Source organism: Hesperophylax consimilis, chromosome 10 (assembly GCF_061612785.1).
Source record: "Hesperophylax consimilis isolate HC1 chromosome 10, BYU_Hcon_1.0, whole genome shotgun sequence".
Lineage (NCBI taxonomy): Eukaryota > Metazoa > Arthropoda > Insecta > Trichoptera > Limnephilidae > Hesperophylax > Hesperophylax consimilis.
Genome location: NC_142845.1, coordinates 25844966 through 25867295, shown reverse-complemented (window position 1 = coordinate 25867295; position 22330 = coordinate 25844966). Strand labels below are relative to the sequence as shown.

The window sequence follows — 22330 nt, the reverse complement described above, 5'->3', positions numbered from 1 at the left end:
TGTGGGAGTATGTAATGAGTTTTATATAAACTGACATCAATAAAATAACATGAAATGTTATTCTATAAGACCAATCGTATAACACGACGAAAATAATAATTAAACAAACTAATTTCGGTTGCTGGTGTACGGGTTAGTAAGTAATGTGAAATATTTCTGCATAAGTCCATCCTCTCACGGGGCAACTTTAACTGGTTGGCAACCGAGCTTCTCTCACAGTGCAACTCATAAATAAACCGCAACTCAAGTCTACGATTTCACTAATTATCTAAGCTTGTTTAACCATAGAATGAAGAAGAACACTTCAGCTGTCATCTGTCACTAGTGATGATGAAACCGCTATTATTTTTTTTCTTTGCATAATCATGAAGCCTATAGTCGTAAATACGCGGGAATTTTTCAACCTCCTGTACAAATTTAATTTTTTCCTGCTTGGATAACTCTTGAAGCATGGACTAATCACAAATTTCTGGAAAAATTACATTTCTATGGACAACTGGCAACTGAAAACGCGCAGGCGGAGTTACGAGTGACTGGTTGCGCGTCGCCGTTGAAAACTGGTTTTTGGCAAGTTGCGCCACACAGGATAGCAACTTGAGTTGCCAACTGTTTTTTTTTTCAGTTGCCCCGTGATGGATTAATGCTTAACATTATTCAAGTTCAATGAACTTTTAATTTTCAGAATTGGAACAACTTATCATATCAGAAAAGCTATATAGTAGGTACCAAAAATATTTAATGAATTTAATTATTTATTTTAAATGCAGATTTGTTTTGTTCAAATGCTTCACAAATGATGGATGTCGTAATTTTTCATGTTTACTAATAAACATTCGATAGTAAAATTTATTATTTCGAAAGGTAATCCAAAATGATTTTTTTTAATGCTGTCAAGCTGTCAGCTTAACAAATCCTACAATTATAATATCCCTGGTCGGGTCTGCGCTAGAAAAACATTCTACTGCAAATAATTTTAACAAACGCATTTTAATTTGCCGCCCCGGGAAACATTTATTAGATAACCAACACCTCTGCCATAGATCACCCCAAGTGGTTCGCTACGTTTGGTGACTTAGCAGAGGTGCCCGGGTTCATGGGGTGAGGTTTTTCCGGGTCTTGGCGACATATGCGTCTGCCCACCCCCCACACAGCATACCCAAAGATGACCTAGGCCCCGAGGGGAATTATTTTCCTCAGGGCCTCCTGTGTGGAACTAAAAAGTAAAAATATTTAATATGAAAGTTTTGTGTTGTTACGTAGCTTCTATTATTTATTGAGAAAATGTAGACACTAACAATGACGCCAAGATTTTCAAGAACGTTGTCACAATTGGAATTTGCTTTGTCAGCATTACATCTTTGACATTCAAGCGCGGAATTAGCTAGGCACTAAAAGATAAGATAATCATACTATCTACTTACTACGTGTTGCATTATCGTTTATATAAAATGAAGAATAGGTACCACTTCAAACTCATCAGTCAGACTACAATAATACAGGAGAGGAGTAGTGTTCCGATATTCTGTTTATGCAAAGAAACCTCAAGAAACCCTCCACGTATCCAACAGAAACACTATTCACAGATTTCGGGGTACCCCGAGTAGAAGATATATTCAAGAAAAATGCAATTATCCAAATTTATAAAGATAATATAATCAAAAAAATTGAAACCCACTTATCTAAAAGATATCAATACAATATCAAAATTCCAAAATGTAATACCAAACAAATGCAAAATAACTATAAATATTTAGGAATAAAGTATTTCAACAACCTTCCGATTGAAATAAAGAAATTAAAGGATATTAACATACTTAAACTAAAACTGAAGTTACTCTTTCAGAAATAATTAACTAAATAATTGCCTGTTTTTCCCTTCATTGATATTTATTATCAGTCTATACTCATCTCCACTGTATTTAGATTTTGTCTCTTTATATATTGTTCCTATCATATATATACTTACTTATAGCATAATGATTCTATGTTTCTTATAATTAGTGTAAATCTCTCACCAAGCACAAGAACCAGTTTCTTCATTGGTGAGATTGCGAACATAAATATATTTTGTAATGTAAATATATATTTTTATGTACTCATATTATATCCTGTACCCACTTTACATATATTAAATAAAAAAAACTTCTTTAAGTTGGGTTTCTGACCATTTTCAGACCCTTAAAAATCTTGCAAATGCCTACTGAAATTATTTTTGACATGCGGCCGTCCTATTCGGTTACATTCCACATATTTGAACATTTTCTCTATAATTTATTGCGTACGTACCTGTGAGAAGACATTTTTTTTATTACATATTATAGTTAAAGAAATATTCACATTTTACTTTCTAACGAAATAATAATAATAACATGTAATATTAAGGCGATGCCATACGTAGTAATGCAAAATCATGTGTTTTTGGTTTGAACATTTGGTCACCTAGAAATGTTTCAGATGCTTTAATTAAATACTGCGAGTAAAATACATCTTGGCCTTTGAAATAATCGATTATTTTTTAGATAAGTCTTTTTATAAGCCCAGAAAAAAAAATAATGTAAAGGCCTATGAAAACTGCTTTAAAGTTTAAAATATCCTACCTACGAACCCATTTTCGGTTATTATTTTATTGTATAATGTGGAAAATTAAGTTATTTATAAAATAATCGGAAAAAAATTAATATTTATGCCTGAACATTCACAAAATAAAATAAAAGGCACTTTTTGGCAATGTGTTTTTCTTCAATAAATCAAAACAGGCGGATGGTGTTAAGCGGGAATTTAAACCTTACCGCCATCTACGTAAGGGTTGTTATTGATAGCGGCTCAATTTAAAATATTTCACGACGTAGTGCATCGCCTTAACCTACATCACAATAATAATTTTACACAGTATAACAATAGTACACACCATCTCATTATAATAATCACTCCACACGCTGTTTGCCAATATGTGGGCTTACGTATTTTTCACTATCTATAATGTGTAGATTTAATTTTAATCGTATCATAAACAATTATTTTTCTAGGATGTAATATTTCCGTTTGACAAGGATACTAAATAAGTTAACGCTGTTTATGTCTCTATTTTTTATTATATAAATACTCATCTGCCCCTGCTCACTGAACAAGAACAGGATGTCTTTTGAAAATTGAATGTAGAACACGAATGAATTCTGACAAACCTCCCGACTTTCTCTATGTTTGTACATACGTAGCTACTGAAAAACCTCCCTACTTGCTCTAACTTTGTTATTTGTTCTATGTTGCTACATAGGTACGTGTCGTTGATTATGTAGTAAGTTCATTATTTAGCAGTAAGTGACAACTTGATGACGTAAGACACGATTAAAATATTTAAAAAAACTTTTTAGGCTGTTATCAGCAGCACAATAACAATCAAGTGTAAACATTGTAAAGAACAGGAATGAAAATTGTTAGGTAGATACTTGATTACCCTTTTCTCACACTATACGCTAGTTTCAGGTTCTACGCTCTCCGCGTAGTCTACACTCTTCGCATACAGTTTCCGCCTAGTCTACGCAAAGCGAATTCTCCAAGGCGATGCCATACAGTAATGCAAAATCATGTGTTTTTCGTTTGAAAATTTGGTCGCCTAGAAATTTTTCAGATGCTTTCATTAAATACTGCGAGTAGAATACATCTTGACCTTTGAAATAATCGAGTATTTTTTATATGTTTTTTTATAAGCCCAGAAAAAAATAATGTATAGACCTATGAAAACTGCTTTAAAGTTCAAAATCTCTTACTTACGAAACCATTTTCGGTTATTATTTTATTGTATAATGTGGAAAATTAAGTTATTTATAAAATGATTGGAAAAAAAATAATTTTTATGCCTGAACATCCACAAAATAAAATAAAAGTCACTTTTTGGCCATGTTTTTTTCTTGCATAAATCAAAACAGGCGGATGGTGTTAAGCGGGAATTTAAACCTTATCGCCATTTACGTAAGGGTTGTTATTGATAGCGGCTCAATTTAAAATATAACACCACGTAGTGCATCGCCTTTTTATTTTTTTGTTTAGTTGGCAATTAATTACTTTAAAAAACAGTTACTTTATAATTTTGCAAAAAAAACCATAAATTCTTTGCAATTTATTAATAAAGAAAAAATATCATATTTTAAAATAGTTTTTCAGTAAATATTTGCTTATAATTTGTTTCTAAACAATTATTAGAACGGTCTTGGCCTATGGATGTGAGGCGGGAACACTGACAGCAAAGTCTGCGGAATGGCTGGACACCTTCGAAAGAAAGGTACTTCGAAGAATCTTAGGAGCGGTGCGAGAGGGAGAGGCATGGAGAATCCGCCACAATAAGGAGCTATATGACATCTACCAAGCTCCCAGACTCTCTACTCATTTACGGCTCCAAAGACTAAGATGGGTCGGACATGTGCACCGAATGCCAAGCACACGTGTACCAAAGAAGGTTCTAACAGGACACCCGGGAGGCAAACGAAAGGCGGGCAGACCTAGGCTGAGATGGGAGGACGATGTCAGGAAAGATGCCAGAGGACTACTCCATGTTGCAGATTGGAAGACGACGGCCGAGGACAGAGGGCGGTGGAGGCTCATTTTAAAGGAGGCCAAGGCTCGAAATGGGCTGTAGCGCCATTGAAGAAGAAGAAGAAGAATTTGTTTCTGAGCCTGTTAGGGAAGACATTTTTCCAACAAAACTTGTATACAGCTTTAAAATTATGTGTATAAAAATAGGCTTTATTAAAAACGTACGTACCCGGTACCCGGCATTGCTGGGAGTTATCCGTAGGCCTTTTAATGATATACAATTCCGTAGTACATTATTTTGATGTATCTCATAAGGTTTAGCCAGCGTTAGCAATGTAAGCGCCCGAAAATATATTTTTTAGGATTTAATTACAAAACAACGACTTTTATCTACATTCTATAAATAAAATATGAATGTATTATATATATAAAACTTCCGGAAGAAATTCTCTAAATGATAGTAAAAGATCTATGAAAATACTTTGCGTAGTGTAGAAGAACTAAACGCACAAACAGGCAGGCGGCTCGGACACAATTTTTGTTCGGGAGGGGGAATATTTTCCCCTACCCAATGAAGGGCTTTCAACCTGAGTTGAATGCTCAATGTTCTAAAACTCTTATGTGGAAATTCTAACTTGTTAATATTATTACCACCCATCAATAACAAAACAACAAATCACTTAAAATATTTATTTATAAATAAATAAAATAGATAACTTTCAAACAAGCTACTTAAAATTTGCCTAAAAGAATCTTGCACTAACAAAACGGTTTGTAAATTCCTTGTCTATGACAAAATTAGGCAAATATTTTAACAATATTCTCGTCAAGAGAGTCTTCCGTTTCTTTTCCATACTGGGTGCATTCAGACATGACAATCCGTTCCAATGATCGCACATGACAGCAGCTAAATCTATATCTTGTAATTTCCACATCCAGACTTACAGGAACGGGACGCAAGAAAGAATGTCATCGGGAGCAAATGGTTTCGTAATTGATACTGGTTTTAATACTTTCTCCTTTCCTCCATTTTCATTTGCACACTCATACCTCCTGCCCCAGTTTATAGGGTTTAATTTGTTTCCTAACCAACACTGTACTTGAAAATATATTATGCTCTCAACAAATGTTGATGACACGATTCTAAAGTCGGTGGTAATTTTGCTAAGTCAAATTTAGATTAAAAAGCTGATTTTGTCGAGTACGGTGAACTGAAAGTATCAAGTATTTCTTAAATTATAGTAGCTACCAAGACCATGCATAGCGAGTACGATTTTTTTATTATTTTTTTTTATGATTTTTTTTTTATTCTCTCTTACACTTTCATGCAGTAGGGGGTTCCAAGTATCCACATTGACCAAGTGCCGCTGACTGTGATTCCAAGCCCGTGTGTCAAACCTCCTACAATGATTTCATTAGTCGCATGAGAATATAATTAAGAAAATAACAGAGAATTAGTCTTGTTCTATGATGACAATATTGTTTTTTTGTGATTATATTCCTTAAGTAACTTAAGAGACTGATTATGGCTAATGTGCACTCTTAATAAAAAGTATTTTGCGATCTCAATCAATAAAATTGTTTTATTTCTTAATTTTAAGTAATAATACAGTTTATATTGGGTTTTTAGTCAGTTTAAATTTGCATTTCATATGGATCTAAAATACCTATCAAACTGCCCCACCCCATGTATCAAAGTGCACCACTGGTGGGGCAGAATGATACAAATATGATTTTTTCTTAAAATCAGTTTATCTCTATACGTCGCCAGTTTTTGCGGTTTTTGCGTAGCCAAAATATAAGCTGACATATCAGTCAATGCACACATCAAAACAAATATTTAAATATAATACTTTATGGTCCTCAGAAAAGAGATTGAATTTTTGTGTATCAAAGTGCCCCCCCTCCCCCTAATGTTTATATTACATTTGTCTAATAAAATATGTATTTTTTTGAATATTAGTAATTTAAGTTCCGTGTTTAGACGAAAAAACGTATGGTGAGCCATTTATAAAACTTATATTATTTGATTTCAAATAGTGAAAGTTTTATTATTTAAAAAAATATATGTTTATTTCTAATAATAAAAATAGAAAGCTTATTTCTTCACCTTTGAAAAATAGCTTTTAATTTTCGAATACGTTCAGAAATGTCCCATTTATGTGGAATTTATTTAAAAGCGGAGACACACAATTTCTCCGACTTTTAAAAACCTCATTGCTTTTAACAGCATTTTTTTAAAATATAACTGTCAGTGCGCTAGAGGCCTGAAGGGTTCGGGTGAAAATACATAATATTATTTTTAAGAATTGAAAAAGCATTTGTGTCAGTTGATCGCGCCATCTCTTTCTCGTGTGTCCTCGACATTTTCTATTATTCACTTACACGACATACATTCTCCTTACATGACCGAAGAAAGGGGACTTACATACCCCTAATTTTATCATACATAAGTATTTGTTTCACTTCATCGTGCCATGTTTTCTCGCTCGTCCCAGACTTTTTCTACCATTCACTACTGTAGACCATATTGTTACTGTTAAAAAATCTACATTATATCGTCTTCAATTTGACTCATATCATTTATATATCATTTCATTGCAGAGAAAATGCGTTAAATCTTTCTCGGGCGTCCCCTACTTTTTTTACCATTCACCACTGATAACCACATTTTAACTGTTAGAAAACAAAATTTTATCGAATTTAATTTGAACCGTATGTATTAACATAAGTGCGAGAAAATTAACTTAAAAATAATATTATGTACATTTACCTAATGAAAAGTGAAAAAGATCGTTCCGTTCAGACTCCAGCTGGACTTCGAGCTACGCCACTAGCTTGCGAGCGGCCCGATGCATTTTTTTTCCCGAAAAGTGCCAGAACGGATGCGTATCCTTATTTATACAAAACTTAAATTTAAATTTCACACCAAAATACCCAACGAAACTTTTGGTCGATAAATTGTACAACCATCCCCGGTATTTACCAAGTAATGCTATTTTTTGTTTATGGTCATGGTAGCTTTATTTATGCTTACTGTACTTGGGACTTGGGCATCTATCTATGGAATAATTGTTTATTGAAATTTTGGAGCGTGTCGTTCGCCCGGCGTTTATATTAATTTTAATTTCCAGTAAAAATGTCTACCGACTTTTATATTCGCTACTATGTTGGGCACAAAGGAAAGTTCGGCCACGAGTTCTTAGAATTTGAATTTAGGCCCGATGGAAAGCTGCGGTACGCTAACAATTCAAACTACAAGAATGACACCATGATCCGAAAGGAAGTTTACGTTCATACCTGCGTTATGGAAGAACTAAAGCGAATAATACACGATTCCGAGATAATGCACGAAGATGACTCCGTCTGGCCGCAGCCTGATCGTGTGGGAAGACAGGTTAGAATATTATGATACATTCAACTTTTATGCGAAATTGAGGTTAATGTCTTAAAATTGAGAAACTGTTACTGTTATCAAGGCAGTTATGTCAGAGTAATACAGTTATGTGGATGTTTCTATTGTTTATTCACTATGATGGTGCTCCAGCAATCACAACTTATATAGCAACCACAAAAGGAGAGGATTACGTACTCCTGCTTGAGTCTTTTAGGCTGTAGAAACTTTAAAAATGTCTTTATATGGATTGTAATCTCTCAGGTCCTTCGTACACAGAGATTACATTACACTTACAAGCTACCTGACTGTGATGCAACCACGAGTCGCATACTGATGTGCTACTCTTTAAAGCTGGTTTTCGTGAACAGCGCTACCTGAATCATAGTGAACTTGATAATTTTTTCACATGAAGTTGTGGAGTTAATACAATGTCAAGTGACTAAAGTGATGAAGACAATATTGTTCTTCTCTGTCTTTATTATAAGCATAAAAAACGATCTAACAGATGATTTTGGGTTCACCCATGGAACTAAAAAAAATTGTGTCAAAATGACTCTTTTCCATACTTCATCCACACCTTTTCCGCTAAATCCTTTTTTACGTATTCTGATAAATTATAGTTCCTTAAACATAAATATTTCCAAACTTCTAGAACAAATTTAATATTCAAATCATGCATCATCTTTTGGCTTGTTATTTTTCCTGTCAAGACTTATGAATGTGCCTTTTTGTTTTCAGGAATTGGAAATCGTCATCGGCGAAGAGCACATATCCTTCACCACCTCTAAAACCGGTTCCCTCGTTGACGTCAACCAGTCCCGTGATCCCGAAGGTCTTCGTTGCTTCTATTACCTCGTGCAGGATCTGAAGTGCTTAGTTTTTTCACTGATAGGACTCCATTTCAAGATCAAACCAATATAAGCCAAATCATTCATTGACATCCATCACGCAGTGTATTTCCCAACTATTAATAATTTTATTTTATGTATTTTTTGTCTAATAAATCTAATTGAACCAATTCATACTCTTTTAATTTAAGTCAAATTCTCCCTTGGCCCTAATTTTATTTTATTTTTAATTATGTATTCACCTTTTGACAATATTAGTTTTCAGGACAAATAGCGACAGTTCAATATAAATACATCCAAACAAACGGCAGGTTTGCTTCAAATATTAAATTCATTATACATACCTGTTTGGTTTATTCTTGTGAAAATGCTGTTTATTTATTTATCATTGATTCAGTAGGACCAGTGAAGTCATAATAACATTAAAATTGAAACTGTCATGTTGGTCGACAGGAAGTTTGGTGCATTGTGGATTTTAAAAATACTTTATTATTTAATTGTGAGTGGGGAAGTGTTGACGAACTGCGTTTTTCAAATTGGCGTAAGTTCCCTGGGTAGGATTCGAATTTAGACAGTTTAAGAATTCTGTTCCCACCCATCATTTTTAAAACTTCTATACAATGTCTTCATTTGAAGGCATCTCAATTACTGATCTTGTCTGTTTGATTCAATATCCACTTCAAATTCTCATAAATTAGATAAAATCCAGTCAAAATCTCTTTGCCTTGTCTAAGGAGCCATGAAATCTTCCCCAATCAACACAATGCAAGTAGAATGCTGCAAACCTCCTTTATATATAAGAAGGCGATGCCTAGCAGAAAACATGTTTTCAAAATATGATCAATAACATCCCGTCCCTTGATTCATAAAATTCATTAGGTTAATTCAAATCTCTTCTGGAAAAATCATTCCTCTCCCCTTTTCTACTATTGCTACAACTCTTTATCTACAAACACCTATCTTAATGAATCTCTTCCCTTATACTCATGTCCCTATGAAAGCCTTACTTTTTATCCGAAGGTCCATCAGTTTATAGGAATATAAAAAAAAAACCATTAAAAACTCAGCTCAATCAAATAATGCAAAATTTAACAAAAATATTGAAATCAACTGGCCAAATAATTAAAAAAAATTCACAGATGGTTCCAAACTCAGTCAGAACTCCCATTGCGGGGCCAGTGTCAATGTTCCTCACAGAAAATTGAGTTTCCCACACAAACTTCCCAAAGAATGCTCCATTTTTTCTGCTGAATGCAACTCATCAAATCATTAAATATTAAAAACGCACTCATCCTTTCAGACTCGCTTAGCTCACTACAAGAAATAAGCGCATCCCCACTCAATTCCAGTAGCGACTCTCTAATCTACTCGATCAGGAACCTACTGCATTCCATGTCGCTGGCTCATGCGTTAGTGGTCCTGGCCTGGATTCCGGGACACCTCGGTATTACTGGAAACGACATGGCTGATTATATTATTTATTAATCATTAACGCCCTATCGGGATTTTACAGAGGAAACTGACAATTTATGTATGTAAGTGTAACATAATACACGGATAATAGCATAACTATATACAAAAAAAATAAAAATCAAATGCTAATACTAAGATTAACATTAAATCCAAATAATAACACCTGATATTGTAAATAAGCAAAGTTTCAAATATAAAGTAAGTATGTACATTCGTATATGCATAAAATTATTCATGTTTGTTGCAAACCTGTAAGACTGAAACCAGGAAAATAATTTACTCGTAAGGTATATCAAAAAAAACAAATATTTATAATAAACTGATATGTATTATAAAACAAATGTTTAAAAAAAAGAAGAAAAATAGTGTAATGTAATAATGGCAAAATATCAACGCTGTAATTAATATCGAATTTAAATAATAGTACTTGAAATGGTAAAATAAATCAAAGTATAATATACATATCAAGTATGACCGTACATGCATACAATCATTAGTATATGTGTAAAAAAAAAAAAAACAAATAAACACAATCATATTTCTAAGGAAGCCACTGCCCATGGTCTGTTAAGTGATATCTCTATTCTGTTTAGAGACCATTTACCTATTCTAAAAACTAAGTACATACCAACTCCAACTCCTGCTGACAAACTGCTTGAGCAGTTTAGCGGGTATAAATAATTAAAAAAAAAAAAAATGGTCCTCTGAATGGAAAACATCATCTCTGATAAAAGGTCCCCAGTACTCATTAATTCAACCTTCTATTCCTGTTAAGCCATAGTTTCAGAAATACACTGCCATGCCTAAAAAATAAACCAAATGCGGCTGGGTCACACTTGTTTTCTTGGCCATCTTGCTAAGTTCTACATAGTCAGTTCGCCGTACTGTGGGTCAGAGTGGTCAGAGGATACTCTGGACTATACATTTTTTGAGTGTCCTATCAATGACCAATTTCCAAACTTCATGCATGAATTGGTAAAACTAGATATTGAATTCCTTACCAGTATACCCTGCCTTCTTAGTCTAAAAACTCCTTAAATTTACAATTTATTGGCGAAATTTATTTATAAAAATGTCTTTAATATCTGACTAAGTAATTGTTGTTCCTACTTTCATTTGATAACTAATCCCAACTCTATATATTTTGACTGTTTGAGTTAAAACACTATTTTATAATCATCTGTATATTTTTAATTTTTTAAATATTATTTATTTTTGCTTTCACCCAGTAAGGGTGATCTGGCCATACACGATTAACATTTTTTTTATAAACGAATACAGCAAATGAAAGAATATAAATATACAGATGATTATACAACATAATGTAACATTATTTAACCAAACAAACTTATAAACAAATACATAATTATTTTTAAACACACTTGAAAACAAATACAGAAAAGGCAGTATATAAATATACAGGTGATTATAAAACATAAAGATAAATAAACATAACATGACTTTTTCTACTTCTGTTGATCATTTATTTTTGTCTACTTTTGTTCTTCAAGTATGAGTCATCGTTCGATTTTCCCGCCGAATCGAAACGCGTGAATATATGTTTCAAGTAGCTTGCGATTTTTAGTTCCCTGCGGTTCACTTGACGCCATTTCGATTAATCAATATCGGTTCGAGTTATTCCAAAACGTCTGAACCAAATCCTGTTCAATTTTTGTCGTTCAATAAAAGTCATTTAACTAAAATCGCTCTGTCTGACGGGGCATAATACTCGGCGAAAGTTGAAAGCCCGTCTACTTTTTTTGTTCAAGTATGTGTCATTGTTTGATTTTGCTGCCGAATCGAAACGTGTGAACACATGTTTCAAGTCGCTTGCGATTTTTAGTTCCCTGCGGTCAAAAGTTTATTTTTTTTAAAGAAAGACAAACATTCCAGGGTAACGAATAACCTGACAATATTTGAAAATCTCCTACTACCACCACAGTAAGCTAAAAATGTTGCTTGTGTCGTGATGGAGGACTTGGCCAGCCGAGGAATTGAACACACTACGCCTGGGTGGGTCCCAAACGCGATGTCAACTCAGCCAATGACCGGTCAAAGTAGACGTTCCTAGGTAGTGGTTTTTTTATGCGTACCTAGTACCTACCATCATCGCATCTACTTCAATGAAAGAATGTTTTAAGTGTTCGGATGATATTATGTTTAGATTTATGGATCTATACCAAAACCATCCTTATCTTTGGGATCAGAAGCAAGAAGTTGACATAAATAAGAATGCCCGTGACACTGCAATTAATAATATAATCGATATTTCGATCATGTAAACGTTTCGAACCTGCCCATCACTAGATCAATTCGATTATACACTCGATTTGTATCAAAATATTTCGATTATTTAAATGCTTCGATTATGTCCATCACTAACGACGACCTACGAAAAAGCAGCATTAAAAAATATACGTTCGCCCATTATCTATTTCTATGGTTAGTTTTCACAACACTTTGTAGATGGCGCAATTTTCAAACGCTCAAATCGATTTTTTCAGTTTGACAGGTGCAAGTCGCGGCGTTATGTTTCTAATGATTTGTTTTGGTTATTAGTTATTAATAATTATCAAATATTACAATCTTAGAGTATTCATGTATTGGATATAATTTAATTTTAGCAGTTATGTCTTCAAATGTATTCGAGTGTTCGTTCTGTAATATGAAATTGCCTAGTCAAATCGAATTTCAAGAGCATTTCAGGTGATTACAAACTTCAACCCTGCTACAAAAACATGACTTAAACCATATTTTATACGTTTAGATGTTGATTTTAATCCATGCTTCAATGTATTTAGGTCTCATGCTCACGTCAAAACCAAAAAAGCGGTCAACAAAAGTTTCGAGAGTAAAACGCGGAGTGTTGGAAATCATCAAGAAAATGAGCTGGTTTCGTGTGATGTTTGTGACGAGAAGTTTGAGACAGTTACGAAAGCCATATCGCACAAGTTTAGGAAACATCCCGACACTCCAAACAACAATTTTTGTCCCTGGTGTGGCAAGCAATTTCCAATTAAGGTTTGTCAATTTCTTTCGAAATATCTTCCTGGGGGTCCTGGCTAGGTACTCAATCATACATCAAGTGTGAATAGCACTAATATGCCAATCATCACAATGCACAATGACTTGGGCCTCTCAAATTTATCTGTATTTTCATTTAATACTAGATTATTACACAGGTTGAATAAAAACAAACAGAAAGGAGTTAAATAACCAAATATACTTGAATGGTGGAAAGCAGGTATAAATAAGATTTTAACGTCGATTACCAGATTTTTTAAGGAGCTATGTGGCAGAATTTCAACAGATTTTTTGATGGTTTTTCCAAATTGAGACATTTAATTATATTTATTATTAAATGAATCTGGTCAGATACTTTTCCTTGATTTTCTTATGCTCCCCCATTCCTTACGAGTAATAACTCTTCCCAATTGGGGGCACCAGTTGTGTGGTGTTCACATAACATATTTTTCTTCTTTGAAACTATATTCTAGAGTTTGGTAGGGTAATTACATCATAACACGAGTTTTCAAAATGGAGAAATTACCTTTGTGTTTATATTTCAGCAAGTTCGTGATATCCATCTCAAGACCCACAAAGACCTGACGGAGCCTGTTTTCAAGCTGCCATGTGCGGAATGTGGACATGAGTTTTTCTCTGGAGAAGCGGTGAAGTACCACAGCCAATCTTTCCATAGAAAAGCACATGTCTTTCAGGACGTGCAAACCCCTCCTCCGTCCAAAAAAATCTACCTCAATGGCCACGGAGACCTTCTGTCTGTGTACTACTGCCATTTGTGTGGACAGGAATATGTGATCAAGTATAATTTGCAGGTAAATATTACTTCCCCACCTTCCTCCTCCCCATTTCCTTCCACTCCCCACTACCTTCAGCTTCAAATAACCCAATTAGGGATGTCTTAGTCCCACCGCTTAGAACCCGACATTGAAGCTCTTTCCTTACAATATTTGAATTCCTCCTACTTTCATCATAATATTGTAATGTTGCTTGTGCAATGATGGAAGATTTAGCTGCCATGGGGAGCCATAGCATTGGGCCACAATCAGCCACTGACCATTTAATCTTAATAATGTATTTTTTCAAAGTCAATCACAAAGGTATCTTTGTTCTGCCTTCTTTATCAACAGGGAAAAGTTCTTAATTTTTTACCTAGTCAGGGGTAGGCAGAGAGGATGGACTGCATCTGTGCATACCCTGCTTGCTTCATTCACATTATTAACACATTGTCTCATACTCTTCTGTTATTCTGACTCTTGTCGTGGCCCGACTCAAAAATTTGATTCATTTGACCGTGTCATGTCTTACTCGGGCATTGCTGATTTCTTTTACAATTCATTTCCGCTTAGTAATGTTCTCCTTACACTCCTTGCTTTGTGCGTCCGTTCTACATACCTAAACATCCTAGGCATCCCTTTCTTAATCTTATCCATTACATTTACATCAGCGCATTTTCTGTAACTTTAAATTACCTTATTTGGAAAATGCCTGCACAATTTTTCAACAAACTAGCATACAAGTCCCAGCGAGAGATTGTATGTGATGTCATTGTTCTAGTATCATCTGTCTTTTTTGCTTTTAAACAATACTCGTAAGAAGGAAGATGTCATCCGTACAGGCTCTCGCTGGGACTATTATTTATGTCAGGTCTCAGGTTACAAATTTGCTTACTATTTATTCCAGAAACATATAAATTCTGTACACGGAACAGACCCTATGCCACCACCTGGCGATATTGTGAAATGTAAAACATGTGACGCCCTGTTTTATTCCGTGGGAGCCTATGAATTCCACAACACATTCCACAAGCCGGGGGACTTGTACGTCACTAGCGAAGAAATGAGGTAAGTCTTCAACTGACTTAACTAACCTTTACGCTGTTTCCTGCCAGGGGTAAGCACAAGCCGGCCAAGAGCGAAACGGCGCCTGGCGCAAATAAAATATTGACATACCTTGTCAAAACCAGTTGAATCCTAGATAGGTAGGTGATAACCAAAGATATTAGAAGAACGAGATGTGCTATGCGCAGTTCGTACTGAGTGGAATTGTTTTGCCGAGTGTCGCCGGTTTTGTTCACCAATACTACTGCACACCTTCGCTTGCGCTAAGGTATCTGCACTAATACATAGAACAGATTTCTGTGCGTACACGTCCCGATACCGTTCAAAGTACCCTAATTAGGTAGTACTCCGGCTACGGTCCGGCGGCCAACATAGCATATCTCATTCTTCTAATATCTTTGGTGATAACTGTAAATAATAATATTCAAATGTTTTGTGTATTTTTGTAGCGCTGTTTTTGTGAAAAATAATCACAAGGGCAATGTTTCAGGACTGCTAGCGCCTTGACAATTCGGCACCCGGAGCGGACTGCTACAATTTCGTCTGCATAGGGCCCGCCCTCGGTAGTCAAAGAGATAACCCTTGACTCGTTAAAAAATATTTCCTGCTGTAAAGTTTATACAATGAATACAATTTTTTTTATTTATTTCTTCCGTCATGCTAGGAATGTCCCTGTGTTACGGCGGGTGAAATTTTCAGGTTGAATCAATATGTACCATTGATTATTATAATTGTATTACACAATTCAGATTGATTTATTACATTGTCGATGTGAAAATATTGAATATGGATAATTAAATTAGATAGGGAATGTGAGACATATTATAAGAAGGGTGTTGAAGTTTTCAGACCTGAATTAAAACTGGCGCTGTTAGAACATATTTGATGCTGATAAAAATTGGTAGAGTTATTTGAAAATTTTCGACTTTTTTTTTTTTTTCAATAGTTTATAAGTTATTGCCAATTTCATTTGAAAGAACATTAGGTCTCAGAAAGCGTGTTTGGCATAAAATGACAAATCATACACTGAATACAAAAAACATAACATTTTATTCAATGAAAAAAAACAAACACATTTCAAAAATTTAAAAAAATACCTTCAAAACTTATATTTAAATAAAATCGGGATAAAATTTGGTCCAGATTGAACACAAAAACACATTTCAGAATATTAAAATAGCTACCACCTAAATTAGTAGCTAAAATACAATAAAAAATTACTGCGCAAAACCAGTTGTACCAGCAATTGAATAACGAAATGGCAGCGTATGCATTTGCCCACCTTCTGTGTGATGGGGCGGGGAGACTTGTTGAAGGAGACCTTTTGACCTCTCCAGCTAGACTCCCTCTCGACCCATCCTTTTGCACCGCGGAGGGAGGGATGAATTCATTCGTTCGTCACTCCTAGACACATTGACCCCCAGATTCCTACCCATCACTCTTACCTTTTTCCTTCTCAGAACTTTCTCTCCTTCCTTCCTCCAAAAAATATTTCACACAGCATCCCCAAAGATGAAATAGGCCCTGAGGGATTTTTTTTCCTCAGGGCTACCTGTGTGGAGCCAATGTAAAATAAGAAAAACCAAAAACTGCCAATTTTTATTCGTTCAAGATATGGAGGAAAAATTTCTCAAATCTATATATTTTTAAATATACACACGGTCTGAAAGGATTAAGAGGTAAAAGTGTAGAATATATGGGTATTATGATTTAAATGTACTGCAGATGTAAGGATCACAGCTTGTCACAGAATGTGATAGTGTGAAATTTAGAAACGTTTATATCTAGACAATTAACTTTGCAATACTTGCAAAGCCTATCTAGGTCACTCTGTAACGCTCCGCAGTCAGAAAGAGAACGAATAACTTTGAATATTTTCATGTCATCGGCATAAAGTTCATATTTGGAATTTTGAAAACATGGCCCAGTGTCATTTATATGGTTTTCTAAGTTATCAGGGAGAAGTTAAAATGTTTTTAGGAGCTAGGTACTGTAAAATTCTCAAGAAGTTACAGAAGTTACATTTTTTTTTTATTCTTCATACGAGCACCCTTGCTTCTTCTGCAAAATTTGAATAATAATATAAATTTGCCTATATGGTTTGTTTGTGCTCATTTCAGAAAACAAGTTGTAACAAAAGTTGATCAAGACTTTGATTTCCGGAGAGTGAAGTTGCCGGCACCGGTTCCAGCAGGGAAACAGACTGCCAACAGGGGACCTCTTGTAAGTTACATATTTCATTTTATCGATTGAGCGTAGCAAAGTCCTGTTTTAACTCAACTGTTTTGCATTTCGTCTGTCACTAAATTTGTTTGTACATTCCATATCCGGTTCAAGACGATAGCCGTTGTAACAGTTCAGTAAAGATTCTTTTTTCAAATTGCAAAATCGTGTTATTTAGACATTCTTATTCCCATTATTTCAATATTATGGTACCTACCTGAAGAATGTTTGAAAAAAGAATTGTTGTTGAGATATGTAGTTATGTTTCTTTGGACAAATTGTATAATTTATATTCGAAATAAAAAAATATAATTAAGTGGAAATGTATTTAAGTACCTACTTACAAATCTTATGATTTCAGAGGAATTTTAGTTTTGATTTATTGAACATACTTTTTTGGACGCGACGTCTACTGTTCACAGAACTACTAGATACATAGTAAGTAGTTGAACGGTCAGATCGGGTTGTTTCACAGTATTTGAACAATTCATCAAATTTCGAATTTAAAATTCAAGTTCTGTGGATGTTCTATTATGTGGGAACCTTTCGTGCTTTTATTTTCCCAAGTACTCATTTCATCTGACCTTGTGTCATAGTTTTACATAAATGTGTTAATTTCATTTAAATATCTGTGTGTTTTCAATTTGTGTCAATCATTTTTACAGAAAAACCCCACATTACCTGTCAAACAAAAAAAAGCCAAAGCGTCTCCTGCCGATTCGGTGGAGTCCGGACAGAACGCCATAACTCTTGACGAATTTGTCAACATGAACAAAGACCTGTTTGGAACTCTGGATTCGACTCCAACAGAACCCGTCTTACAAAACCCGGTTAATTCGATTTTGTCCGATGTGGTCATACTCGGCCCAACAATCAACGGTAAGAATATTAAAAACGTATATCCGCATGTGAAGGAATCTTCTGTAGTCATCAAACGTTTACCCTTGCCGAAAGGTGTCTTGAAAGCTGGATTAAAAGTCATGATGAAAGGTGATTTGGAGCTCATGCAAAAGCAAGGCATCGTTTCCCTCGTGAACAAACCCAAATTACCCACAAAAGCCAACCAAGCCCATTCCCAAAGTGCAGACTCGGTAAAGAATATGAGAAACTACTCAAAACCTGAAGATAAACAGATTGTGACGAATGGTGTTGAAACTGGTTTGGTTATGGCAAAGAAAAATATGAACGCAGACAACTCCGCCTCTGTCTCAGTGAACTAAATTACTGTAGGAAACTTTGACAAATTAACCATACTGCCCAAATTTTAAAATATAATTTATATATTAACCACACACATCAGGCCTTGAGGGAAATAATCTTTGGGAAGGTCTTCTTGAGGAGAAAAAGGAATGAACATGGGTATTGAAGAGACCCATGTTGTAGGAGGGAGGAAACACAGAGGCCGGCAAATTGGTCCATAGCCGAGCTGTTGAACTTAAGAATGAGTCGTAGAAATGATCCATTCTCGTATGATAAATGTCAAACGTTGGGCATGCTTTTTGCATGTTTCCCAACTTAGCACCGGTGCTGAATGCATTAATGACCCTAGTTCCTCTGAGCATCTTCCATTGAAATACCGGTAGAAGACGAACAGCATTCCCACCTGACGCCTGCGCTCTAAAGATTGCAATCTGTTTGTTAAGAAAAGGGAATCTTGTTAAAAAGGGGCTAGTAATTTGAAAACAGATTTTATTTTCGAGAAGTGATATTAAAATGCGAGTCACCTATATACTCACAGATTCATTTATTGACCAATTATGGAAAGGGAGACGGTCAGCGGGCTCCCCGCTCCGCGCAAACTGCTTTGTTCCTCTTAACCAGTTTGAATGTCTACGATTAAATTGAAATTGAAAAGTCCTGGATATTTTGTGACAAATAAATTTCAAACGATGAATAAATTAAGGCCATACCTACTAGTAGGTAATGTCATGATTCTGATAAATGAAGAAATCTTCTTGGACATTTTAAAATTGCAATTAAATACCTTATATTTTTTTAACATACATATTGCAACCATGAAGTAGTTTTTTAAATGAATGTTACCATTTAAGAATTTTGATCTCTGTTCTTAAAAATGTAATAATACTATAGTTATAATTTATGATAGATTTTTAAAGTTAAATGCTTTCAATTAATATAACCATTCAATTTATACATATTAGTTATTTAGTGAAGTGACGGAAAAATACATGTTTTCTTTCACGAGTGAGAGATTGATTTAAACCAAATATTTTATTTTAAAAAAACACTATGTGTACAAACATTTGGTTACTTAGAATGAAATGAAAGCATTTGAGGCCTACCGTACCAATTTCCGTTATTTGTCGATTTGGACAAAAATGATGCATTACAACCGATTTCTTATATTAAAATTCCAAGGTTTTTATTTTATACCAAAGGCGACATATTGTCTTTTAAAAATCAGATCATTTCTAAAATCCTTCATATGTATTGCTCTCAAAACCCTCTTATTTGCGTGATTAATTCCTAAACTCGTCTAATTCCATGTAAATTATGCTGCTGATCCAGTTACAAATTCCTGTGTATGCACCCTCGCTTTTAATAACTTAACTGTCATAAGTAAAATATTTTAGTGTGTTTAAAAAAAACCTTCATTATCTGCACTTCGATTCCGAAATCTGATATATTACAAAAAAAATCTTACGGATATCTTGACCTTCAAGTTGTTAATTCCTTTAATCTTTGAGAGACTGTTTATTACGGTAAATATTATTTGACCGGTCAGTGGCTGAGTTAGAATCGCGTTTGGGTCCCACCAAGGTGTCGTGCATTCTCTTCTTCGGCTGGCTAAGTCCTCCATCACGACACAAGCAACCTTTTTCGAAAATATGAAAAATAATTTTCGTTTAAGAATCGCTAATATTGTGTTCATTAGTTAAATATAACAATTTGAGGTGTTACTCATTAAGTTATTCCAAAAAATAAACAACCTTTTTCGATTTACTGCGGTGGTAATAGAAAATTTGCAAATATTATCAGGTTATTCGTAACTCGGGAATGTTTCTCTTTCTGTAAAAAAATAGAAATTTTATTAATTAAATAATTACATTTTCACTGTTTCTTTGTAATAAGTACTCAAAATCATTTTTGTCAATTTTCTCGAGAACAATGAATTTGACGTATTGCGGAAATTGGTACTGGAAATCTTATTTAAGTGAGATGCTCAAATCTATTCATTAGGTAGGAATATTTATTTGAATAAAAGTATTAATTAGAATTATTTGTAATACCTCAATGTGTAGTAGCCTGGCTGACTGGAATCAATTATTATTCCTTTATGATATTATTTTTATTCAATAATTTGTGCCATAAAATTTGTACCTAAAGTTTTAAGTATTTTGTTGTCTTAGTAAAATGATCCTTATTAGTTAAATGATATTTCTTGCCATATTATGTATAATTTATATTATGCTTTGAAGTGAGACATAATAAATGAAAAACATAAACTTAATATATAATTTCAATTTGTGAATCAAAACGACAAATTTTCATATATGTATTCCCCGTTGCCATAATATTACAAAAGTTAGGTTATATCACTCCACCCTACTTATTTTAAAATATTTTCAGACCATAGATAATGGAAACATGGGAGATGGGTCATTAACCATTATTTTTTAGTATGAAACTGCATGCACAAAAGTGTCGCCAATATTGTACATTCATAATACTACAAATCGCATCTGTGCGCAGTGGCACCCCGCCTTTGTTTCTGCTTACACACCAAATGCATAATTAGCTCCGCCGCTTTGTCCATGCAGTTTGGTCATAGCTCAGCGACAGTCAGTATGCTACTATGAAATATATCTTTTTGTTTCTATCATCTATGTCAGTGCTCCGCAACCTTTTCTCACCTACGACACACCAAATTTCTTCCTAGAATTCCGCGGCACACCAAAAGCTAAAATATATTATAGAGATGAGATTGATACACAAATTCATAATATTCATAATACTACCTACCCATCGTGTGTGTGGCAGTGAAATACACTCCACATTAAATTTACTTAAAAACGAGCAATTTGCAAGCAAACTTTACAAAAAGTGTTTCAAAGTTTAATTAATCTGGTGTTTGACGTATCAAGACAATTAGAACTCTGCATCATAGTGATTTCTGTATTATATTGTGAATCTATAATCAAAAATATTCCAGATAAATTGTCCTAATTAATGACAATCTAAACACGCAGGCGCAAGCATAAGTGTAATCAGTTCGGTTCCCCATTGGTTGATAGTGTCGTCATCTCGTTTATCATTGGTTGAAAGTGTTGTCATCATTGCTTAGTGCTCAATTGATTGTGGCAAACAGGCACTACTGCGGAATAAAAACAAACCAACGATTTCAACTTGTCATCGCGCCTCTAAATTCGCAAATTAACCAAGTACAATATGAGTAAACAACGAAAAATGCAGAAAAAAACAGTGACATCGAGTGACACAGACGAAGATGATGTTTCTTCAAACAAATTAATGAAATATATAGATAAGAAATTTCAAGAAATGAGTGAACTCTTTATTAAATCAATTAAAGAACAATTCAAAAACGAATTAACCGACCTCAAAACATCGATTGACTTCTGCTGTACTAAAATTGACGATTATGAAGCTAAAGTCAAAACCCTTGATTGTGAAATAATAACCCTGAATGAACGTGTAAAGATGTTAGAATTCAAAAACAATCTAAGGGATCAATGGGACAGATCCTGTAACATTGAAATCAGTGGAGTCCCGACCTCAGAAAAAGAGAATCTAAACGACATTATTGGCAATATATCCCAAAAAGTAGGATTCCCCATAAAAAGAGAAGACGTTGATTTCATCCATAGAGTTCGCCAATGGCCTAGGTCAACGGCAACTCCCAAAGTCACACCCACACCTACATCTACGTCCAACATTATTCTACGTCTCCTTCGGCGAGATTATAAGGATGCTTTGCTGACAGCTGCTCGACGCCACCGGACCCTGACTTCAGCAGA

General features: G+C 34.5%; 2 protein-coding genes across 2 annotated transcripts; both read left to right on the top strand.

Annotated features, from left to right (window-relative positions):
* The first annotated feature begins 7587 nt into the window (after positions 1–7587).
* On the top strand, positions 7588–8945 carry mago (mago, exon junction complex subunit). Its single transcript, XM_089636189.1, has 2 exons — positions 7588–7927; positions 8666–8945. The coding sequence occupies exons 1-2, from the start codon at positions 7670–7672 to the stop codon at positions 8846–8848; spliced, it is 441 nt and encodes a 146-aa protein (XP_089492315.1). The 5' UTR covers positions 7588–7669; the 3' UTR covers positions 8849–8945.
* Positions 8946–12746: 3801 nt separating this feature from the next.
* Positions 12747–19061, top strand: LOC149420523 (uncharacterized). The gene is made up of 6 exons (XM_089636188.1): positions 12747–12954; positions 13050–13269; positions 13818–14084; positions 14953–15113; positions 17231–17333; positions 17999–19061. Exons 1-6 carry the CDS (start codon positions 12878–12880, stop codon positions 18551–18553), a joined length of 1383 nt encoding a protein of 460 aa, XP_089492314.1. The 5' UTR covers positions 12747–12877; the 3' UTR covers positions 18554–19061.
* The last annotated feature ends 3269 nt before the right edge of the window (positions 19062–22330 follow it).